The 10,318-nt window shown below is 42.2% G+C and overlaps 1 protein-coding gene across 1 annotated transcript in view; it reads right to left on the bottom strand.

The window, feature by feature from the left end:
• Positions 1 to 221: 221 nt before the first annotated feature.
• The window catches only part of LOC126262384 (stomatin-like protein 2, mitochondrial), a 95,639-nt gene continuing 85,542 nt past the window's right edge, over positions 222 to 10,318 (bottom strand). Inside the window, exons 8-9 of the mRNA XM_049958983.1 lie at positions 3,266 to 3,394; positions 222 to 438 (exon numbers count right to left, since the gene is read on the bottom strand). Coding sequence (XP_049814940.1) covers positions 283 to 438; positions 3,266 to 3,394 — 285 coding nt within the window. The 3' untranslated portion in view covers positions 222 to 282. The remainder of the gene's footprint in view (positions 439 to 3,265; positions 3,395 to 10,318) is intronic.

Below are 10,318 nucleotides of genomic sequence, written 5' to 3'. Positions count from 1 at the left end.
TCTGAAGCTGTTTAACGAAATCTATGAAAAGTGTGATGCTTGACTGCAAAAAATAACCGCCTTGTTTCAATTGTTAGAGACATTATCAGGTATTATTAAAACATTACTAAATTAAGAATCTAACACCTACATAAGTCCATTGTACAAGCAAATCTAAGGTCACTGGTAACACTGTTAACAATGGGTTGGTGTACTGTCATTAAAACACTGGAGCAACATCATAAACAACATACAAAATGAAGCGTTTATTGTGGTTTACAAATTTTAATGTTTACATTTACTTCATCTCTTATTCTCAGTCTTTGAAGGTTCCTTTTCTTCATCACTGTAGTACTCTGCTCTACTGTCCCCTCTGCAGTCATCAGTGACATTTGAGTTTTCACAGGGCTCCACAGACAAAGTTGACTGCTTAGTAAGATGCTGGAATACTGCCATTGCCTGTAAATTAAGAATTATAAGAAGTTACTTCTGTTTGCTGTAAGTGACAAATCATCTATTAAACAAGTAGCTGTTCAAGAACTTTTTGCATCCATATACAGCTTTCAGTTATAACAGCACAAATTCAGTTTTAACCAAAGCAAACACAAGTAATCTAAATACAAATGCTTTTGATTTTTTAACAGTCTCTCTTAGATCTCTTATCTAAATGTATTCCTGAATCCTCTTGAGAACAATTGGTTCAATGTTATACAGTCTAGGAAGCTTGTTTTTATCTTCATACTGTTGTCATCACGGAGTAACAATTTTGCCTTTATAGAACTTTTTTGTATTACTTCATTCTACTATGCACAGATTACCGAGGACCAAGCCAGAATATTAATTCTAAGCCTTCCGTTTTAATCACTCTTCCAAGTGGTCTTATGTGGTCCACCACAATTTGCCCTCTTGTGCCCATCTCTTCATCTCAGAGTAGCACTTGCACCCTATGCCCTCAACTATTTGTTGGGTGTATTCTACTGTCTGTCTCCCCATACTGTTTTTACATCCTACCGTTCTGTCTCATACCATGGAAGTTATTCCTTGATGTCTTACCATTTGTCCTACGATTCTGTAAATTCTTCTTGTCAATGTTCTCTGTATCTTCTTTTCCTTGCCGATTTAGTAGAAAAGCTCCTCATTTCTTATCAGTACATTTAATTTTCAGCATACCTTTATAGCAACAAATCTCAAACACGTTTAATTCTGTTCTTTTCCAGGTTTTTCACAGTCCATGATTTACTTCCATAGAGTGCCGTGCTCCAAACATAGATACTTGGAAATTTCTTCTTCAAATTAAGGCCTATGTTTGACATTAGTAGACTTCATTTGGTCACAAATGCCCTCTTTGCACATGCTAGTTTGCTTCATATGTCCTACGTGCTTGACCATCATGTGCTATTTTGTTTTCAAGCCAGCAGAATTCCTTCACTTCATCTACTTCATAGTCCCTATTTTTGATGTTAATTTCATCACTAACCTCATTCCTGCTACTAGTAATTACTTTAGTCTTTCTTCGGTTCATTATCAATCCATAGTCCGCACTTATTAAGACTGTTCATGACATTTAACAGATTCTGTTATTGTTTTTCCCAGCAATGTCATCAGTTATGGTTGATATTCTTTGAATTTTATTTCAATTCCTGAAGCTTTCTTTTATTTCTTTCCTTGTTTCTTTGATTTCTAGATTGAACAGTAGATGCGAAAGACTGCACCCCTATCTTACACCCTTTTTAATCTGACTTCTTCGTTAGTCTTTCATTCGTATTGTTCCCTCCTGGTTTTTGTACATATGGTGTATTACTTGTCTTTTTCCTGTAGCTTACGACCATTTTCCTGAGAATTTTTAACATCATGCACCGTTTTAGATTATCTGGCTTGACAAATGATTGTGTCATGGCTTTTCTTAAGTTTTCCTTCCATTGCCAAGCACAACAGAACTACTCCTATGGTGCCTTTACCCTTACTAAAGCCGAAATGGTTGTCATCTGTCATACATTCCATTTTCTGTTCCATTCTTCTGTATATTATTCTTGTCTGCAACTTCAATGCAAGAGCTGGTAAGTTGATTATATGATAGTTTCTGTACTTATCCGCCCTTTCTGTCTTTAGGATTGCGAAGATGCTAATTTTTGCAACAATCTGATGGCATGCCTCTAGTCTCGTAGATTCTACACACCAACTTGAATAGTTGCCAGTTCCCCCAGCGATTTTAGAAATTCTTAAGGAATGTTATCTATGCCTTCTGCATCATCTGATCTCAAGTTTTCCAAAGCTATGTTAGACTCTTAGTCTAATACTGGATCCCCTATATCTTCCACGTTGACTGCTATTTCTTATTCTATCAGGACATCAGACAATTCTCCCCCTCAAATACATCTCAAATGCGCTCTTTTCTCTTTCTCAGGGAGGAAAGAGCTGTTATGAGGATGAAATCTTACAAGGATAAAGGACAGCCAAAGGAGACAAATCAGCCACCGTCTGATGTAACCGACAGTCTGCTACTATTAGTCTTGTGCTCTATAAAAATCAAACATGTTGAAACAATAAACTGCCTGGTACAAAAAAGCAGACAAGTTACAATTAAATCAATACCATTAGCTGCTGACAGGCATTGATATACATCAACGGGGACAGTTGAAAATTGATTTAATTGTAATTTCAGGAAAGGATCAGGTCACACAGGATACAATTATTGGCACCCAATAGGTTATTTTCTGAAGCTAGCTATTTTGTTCACTGTATCTTTAATGCCTTACTGTTGCTTCCTTATCTGATTCCAAATGATTTATGCCTTTTTATTTCTTTTCTAATTTCAGTAAATAAACTCTAAAACAAAGAAGCAAATATTTTAATATTACTATCAGGAAACTTTAACACATTAAACCATTAGTCCTCATATAAGTGGATGATACTTCTCTTCATAGAGTGGAGGAAGGCAATGCTTAGTAAAGTACTCTGGTGTGTAGGTAAATCATGAGTTGAGAAATTTTTTTCCACCATTCAACTTGTTATCAAATGGCACTAATGTGAGCATCATAAATTTTGATAGAACTCTGAACAGAGACTCTTTTGGGATTGTAATATACTAAGTTATTAAATGTAATTTGTTGCAACACCAACCAGTTCTAAATTTGCATATTTTTGTAAAGATAATCTTATACTGATCACAGATAAAGTAACAATAGCTTTATACTGCACTGCTTGCCTGGCAGCGATCCTCTTCATTGCAAAAACTTTTTTCAATACAAACATTGTGTATGAAACAATGTAGATTATTTTCACTAACCTGAGAAACAGCACCAGCAATATCACCAGCGTTGCTTGGTAAAATTAGTGTGTTGTTTGTCTTGGCCAATTTCTGGAAAGCCTCCACATACTGCTCAGCAACACTGAATGTGGCTGCATTCTGTCCATCCTGTAGAAGTTGCACATATTTAAAAGCTTAGAAAGAATTAATATGTTTTTACAGTAAGTAGCAGATCAAATTTCTCCCTGTTATTCCCCTCCAGTCAACACATTCTCTGCACAGCAACGGCTGTTATCTACAAGCAGTCCATTTGGCCTGAGCCTATTCTCAGTTTGTCCTAATTAGACATATGTTCATTAATCAGCTGCACTCTTCTTTGGTGCCGCTTTGTAGTGGTCTGTGGCCGTGAAGTATGAAGCTTTTTACTGCACAAGCATACCTATGAATGAGGAGGTTACTCTAGCTGTCATTCACGTTTCCATTTAAATAAAGGAAAGAAAACCAAACAGAGCTTAGGCACATTGCAAGTGGCTGTACCTAGACTGTACCTATAATGAACTGAAATTTCCTAGTGCTATTTCACTTCGTTATGGTCAGATAAATCCTGTGTCTATCAAATGATTCACTGTTGCCTGCAAGACTACATGACTGTAGGAATATACGAGGGTTGTTTTTTAAATAAGGGCCGTTTTTATTAAAAAAAAAAAAGATACAAATACTTTTGTAAAAAAACTTTTATTTTCTGATGCTACACACTTTTACCTATTTTTCTACATAGTTGCCTTGTTTATTTAAGCACTTGTCATACCGTACAACTAAGTTTTTAATTCCCTCTTCAAAGAATTCGGCCGCCTGCTCCGACAGCCAAGAGTTCACAGCCGCTTTCACTTCATCATCGCCATTGAAGCGCTGCCCGCCAAGATGGTGTTTCAGGTACCGGAAAAGGTGAAAATCGCTAGGAGCAAGGTCGGGGCTGTATGGTGCATGGTCCAAAACTTCCCAGCCAAAGGAATCAATCAAATCTCGAGTCTTTTGAGAGGTGTGAGGCCTAGCGTTATCGTGCAGGAGCAAAACTCCTTTTGTCAGCATGCCGCGCCTTTTGTTTTGAATTGCTCTGCGGAGCTTCTTTAGAGTTGCACAGTAGGCATCTGAGATGATTGTCGTTCCTCGTGGCATAAAGTCCACTAGCAAAACACCGCGCCGGTCCCAGAACACAGTTGCCATAATCTTGCACTTTGACAGCGTCTGTTTGGCTTTGACCTTCACGGGTGAGGTTGTGTGTCGCCATTCCATCGATTGTCGCTTGCTTTCGGGAGTGATATGGGATACCCATGTTTCATCTCCAGTGACAATTTGACTCAACATGTCATCCCCTTCTTCCTCCTAACGAATCAAAAGGTCCAATGAAGTGGCAAATCTCTTCCCTTTGTGGTCCTCTGTGAGGAGTCTGGGTACCCACCGAGAACACATTCTTAAAGTTTAGGTTTTCAGACACAATTTTGTACAAAACCGATCTCGAAACTTGTGGAAATTGTGAATCTTCTGTCCTCACGAATCTTTGTTTCGACTGCAGCCACCAAATCATCAGTGATCACAGAGGGCCGGCCTGAGTGTTCTTCGTCATGGACGTTTTGACGGCCATTTTTAAACTCTCTAACCCATTGACGCACTTTACCTTCACTCATTGCATTCAAGCCATAAACTTCTGTTAACTGATGATGAATTTCTGCAGCTGATAGGCTTCTCGCAGTCAAAAAACGTATCAATGACTGTATCTCACACGCGGCAGGCGATTCAATAATCGTAAACATTATAAAGTAGCACAGCAATGCGTACACGTCAGCTACAGAGCTGCAACTTGCATCAGTGTGAATGGGAAGGATGCCGGCAAGTGGCACGGTGGCTTGTTGCGGTGTCCGCGCGAGCTACGGGACTATACGCGCAAACGGCCCTTACTTAAAAAACAACCCTCGTATATAAAAAATTGCAGTAATATTAACATCAGTCCACTAGCTATAGGCAAGTAATTTTTATCAAACAGCAAAAAATGTTTGTGAAATATGTCTGCTTATCACATTTTTTCCCTATTCAACACTATTAAGCGAACTATACATAAAGTAAGGGAAAGGCAACCACTCACCTATGGTAGACTGATATTCAGATCACAGAAACATGTAACAGGAAACACTAACCACACCAGCTTTTGAACTCTTGCTCTTTTTCTGGTAAAAATATACACATTTGCATATACAACCACACACACACTTGGCAAAAATGATTATTGATTACTGATAATTAAAAGCAGTTATCTAGACTGAAGGAGGCGGAAAGGGGGTAGCAAGGAAGAGGCAGGTCTTTTGACAGATTACTCGGAAAGAAGGAGAGAGAGAGAGAGAGAGAGAGAGAGAGAGAGAGAGAATGCTCACATGAGGAAAAAGATAGTGGTGGGAGAAGGCAGTGCACAATATGGATAGGGAAGAAGTGGTGTGGACAGAAGAGGGAAGATGAGGCCCTGGAAACAGGTGAGCGGATCTTCATTCCAGGAGAATTACAAGACTGTTGGATTTGCTGGAGAGACAATTCCCATGTCGACACCATCCCCTCACCCTTTTTCTATATTTCTTTCATCTTCTGCTCTCTGTACTCCTTTCGCCTTGTGCTGCCGCTGTGTCACCTGTCAAAAGATTTGGCTCTTTCCCAATACCCCCTCCTTGTGTCCTTACCTACCCTGTCCCCACCTTCCTCAGCCCAGGCAACTGCTTTCAGTAATCGATAATTAACAGCCTGTGTGTGTGAATATATGCATGTTTACTGGAAAACGCTAATGTGGCTAGTGTTTCCTAATGTGTGTTTCTATGCTCCACACATCAGTTCATTGTAGGTGAGTGTTTGCTTTTCCCTTATTTTACATACTGATTGTTCCATCCAGGAAGCTGCAAATTTTTAAGTGAACTGATACACATGTAAAATATTGCCATGACTGATTATTCATTTGTGGTTGACAGAGCACCAATTGTCTTCCCTGTAACTATCCTAGACAAGAAGTTAAGATTCTACATCTCTCTGTCATTTATCACATTATGGCTGTAAAGGGCAACCAACACTAGCAAGAATGATAGCTTCTCAGCAACATGTTCACCAATAGCATCATGTTGCAGCCCCCCCCCCATAGCATCATGTTGCAGGGTCTGCCCCCAACCCCCCCCCCCCCCCACACACACCACCACCACCCCCCTGAAAGAGAGCCAGGTCGTTTCTTCCACTTGGCTATTTTAACTAACATTTGGTTTCCACTTGCTTGTGGTCGTTTTTAAAGTTGATGCTCTGTACAAGGAGCTGATATGTTAACCATAAAATAGATTGAAGTTCAGTATACAAGAATTACAGTAAAATGTTGTGACTCGCCGATCTTTCAAAGTGCTGCCGTGCAGTTACGCTTGTCCTCTACATGCGGCACTGTCTGCCAGCCATGCAGCAGCAGCAGCGCCACCTAAGCGGCCAGCCAGCCAGTGGCCGCTAGACTCGGACTCAGTTATGATTTGACTGGTAAAGTGTACACACGTCTTACTCTGTTTACTTGATCTGTGACTTTCATGTATTGCGTATTCCTTGAAATATATTTGTTCAACTTGAAGTTATAACAATTGGCGACGAGGATGGGATTTTTCTTTTCCATCGTTGACCCACATGTTTCCATGGCTACTTTAGAGCAACTATTGCAAGGTCTCATAGAACAGCAAACACTTCTCACAAATGCGATTCGTGATTTCGTCACGGCACAAATGCGGGGCGTCTCTCGTCATTGTCTCTACCTCCTTTTCCTCCTTACGACGAGATGGCGGAAGACTGGTCTGATTATGAAAAACGTCTTCGACAGCACTTCTTGGCATTTCATGTCGTGGACGAACAAACATGTAAATCTCTGTTACTTTCATGGATTTCACCTCAAATGTATCGGTTGTGTTGCAATTGGCTCCTTTGAAAGATCCTGCACCTTTGTCCTTTGCTGAAATGTGCTCACTTCTGTCCATCTATTTTCAAAAGCAAACGCATGTGGTAGCCTCTCGTGTTGCCTTTTATCGTTGTCAAAAACAACCGAATCAATCCTATCGCGCTTGGGCTGCTGAACTTCACGGCCTCAGTAGAAAGTTTCAATTTGTTACTGAAGTTCACAAAGAATCCTACGCCGATTCCATGGTGCGGGGTGCTATTACCCGATCGGCACCCGACAAAGAAGTTAGGCAACATGCCCTTCAGTTAGCAAATCCGACTCTAGATGAAGTCCTATCCATCGCTCAGTCTTTTGAAATTTCTTGCGCCGCTGGAGCACACATAGAGGCATGGGGCGACGTCGGGGAAATACAACCTCTGTGCGATGTTGACTAAGCGTGTGGCGTGTCCCCGCCGGCCGACGTGGCCGCAGTACGCTCCCAAGCACAGCCTCGGCCTAACCGTAAACAAACCTCTAAGAAACTGTAGCAAAACCCACGCCACTTCCTTCATGTCCACGGTGTTTTATGAAACATTCACGAGAAGATTGTCCTCAACGTTGGGCCGTGTGTCACAAATGCAAAAAAAAAAAAGGGTCATGTGTCATTCGTTTGCAAATCCGGCCGCATACATGATGTTCATGAACATGATGCTGATTCTGATTCTGTGTTGTCTGTCAATGGTACTTCTTCCTTTTCATGAAAGTTATTCCTCACTGTCCAAATACTTGATCGAGATGTTTGCATGCAGATGGATACTGCTTCTGCTGCCATCAATTCTCAGACGTATCTTCAGTTGGGTTCTCCAATCCTGTCACCTGTCACTAGGTAATTACAGACTTACAATAAACAGAAGATTTCTCTCTTGGGACAATTTGATGCTGAGGTATCTTACAAATCTGTCGCTCGCACTGTTCCCATATTTGTGGTTGACCATAGTAACGCAGAGAATCTTTTTGGTTTTGATGCCTTTCGCGTTTTTGGGTTCTACATAGATGACTCTGTCAATATCGTCTCTGAGGCTATTCCTTATGCTCAATTGGATTCCTTGTCGACAACATTTTCATCCCTTTTTTCTCCTGGGTTAGGCCGTGCAAACGACTTTGAAGCTCATATCACGCTCAAACCCACAGCTCGGCCTAAGTTTTTTGGGCCTCGGCCCATTCCTGTGGCCCTTCGTGATCAGGTCAAACTGAAGCTGGATCGTCTCGCTGCTTCAGGGGTCTTGCAACTTGTCTCTTCCAGTGAGTGGTCCTCTCATGTCATCGTCATTGCTAAGCCAAATGGTGATATTCGTCTCTGTGGCGATTTCAAAGCCACTGTAAATGCTCAATGCCTTATCGACACTTACCCTATGCCTCGACCTGAAGAATTGTTCACTAAACTTGTTGGAGGCCAGTATTTTTCTAAACTTAACCTGTCAGAAGCTTATCATCAACTTCCTATCGACACTCCTTCCCGGCAGTTTCTGCTCCTTAACACGCCTTTCGGCCTCTATCAATACCAACGATTGCCATTTGGGGTTGCCAGCACCCCTGCTCTCTTTCAGCGATTCTTGGAACAATTATTGTTCACTGTCCATGGGTGTATAAATTACCAGGACGACATTGTTGTCACTGGCTCCACCACTGACGAACATCTTCAAAACCTCCGCACACTTTTTCATGTCTTACAGGATGCTGGTCTTCAGTGTAATCTTCAGAAATCAAAATTTTTTCAGGCATCTATCACGAACTTGGGGTTTCAACTCTCTCGGGATGGTATTCGTCCGCTTCAGCAAACTGTTGCTGTGATCGATGCCCTTCCTCGCCCTACATCTGTTAAGGAACTGCAGGCCTTCTTGGGGAAAATAGCATACTATCACAAGTTTTTACCATCTGCTACTTCGGTGGCTCAGCTGTTGCATCGCCTGTTGCATAAAAACGTGCCTTTTCACTGGTCCGCATCATGCGATGCGGCTTTCCAGAAATTGAAGACTATGCTGAAACAGGCCCTGTGCCTGGCTACTTATCGACCTGGCCAACATCTTGTTCTTGCCACGGACGCTTCTCAATACGGGGTCGGTGCAGTCCTTGCGCACCGTTTTTCAGACGGTTCTGAACAACTCATTGCTTATGCCTCCAAAACACTCACTGATGCCCAACAAAAGTCTTCTCAAATTGAAAGAGAAGCTTTTGCCATTATTTACGCTCTTCATAAGTTTGGTGTTTTTCTCTATGGATCCAAATTTCATCTTGTTATGGATCACAAACCACTTGTTTCCTTGTTTCATCCATCAACGTCACTTCCCGACAAGGCTGCACACCGCCTCCGGCATTGGGCTCTTTACTTGTCTCGTTTCAATTATGAGATTCATTTCCGGCAGACGGCTCAACATGCGAATGCTGATGCACTGTCTCGCCTTCCCATGGGTCCTGATCTGGCATTCGATAGGGACGAACTTTTGTGTTTCCACCTGGATGTTGCCGAACAGCGGGTTGTGGATGGGTTCCCCATCACTGGGGACCGGCTGGCGGTTGCTACGGGTTCTGACCCTACCCTCTCCCGGGTTTTATGCTGTATTCAGAAGGGTTGGCCAGATCGTCCGTCCACTAAGACTTCTGATCCGTTGCGGAACTACTACGCTTTGCATTACCACCTCATGGCTAGGGATGGTGTTATCCTCCTTTCCACCGAAAATGCTTTGCCGCGTGTTGTGGTACCTGCGTCTTTGCGTGCTTCGGTCTTGCGCCTCCTTCACCAAGGGCACTGGGGTGTCTCTCGCAAAAAATCTCTGGCGCACCGTCATGTGTACTGGCCCGGTATCGACTCTGAAATCGCACACATGTTTGCTGCCTGCAGCCCTTGTGCGTCACAGGCCGCCGCCCCAAAGTCATCTTTGTCACCGTGGCCTTCGCCTGAGAAACCCTGGGAGCATGTTCATGCTGACTTCACCGGACCTTTTTTAGGTGCTTATTGGCTTCTCGTTATTGACGCCTACTCTAACTTTCCTTTCATTGTCCGTTGCATGTCGCCTACCACCGCAGCAACCACCAATGCTCTAGCTCACATTTTCTCTTTGGAAGGCCTTCCCTCTACTCTTGTTACTGATAATGGTCCGCAA

The sequence above is a fragment of the Schistocerca nitens genome, chromosome 6 (genome assembly GCF_023898315.1).
Source record: "Schistocerca nitens isolate TAMUIC-IGC-003100 chromosome 6, iqSchNite1.1, whole genome shotgun sequence".
NCBI lineage: Eukaryota > Metazoa > Arthropoda > Insecta > Orthoptera > Acrididae > Schistocerca > Schistocerca nitens.
The sequence above is the reverse complement of the archived record's forward strand: the minus strand, read 5'-3'. Positions and strand labels throughout refer to the sequence as shown.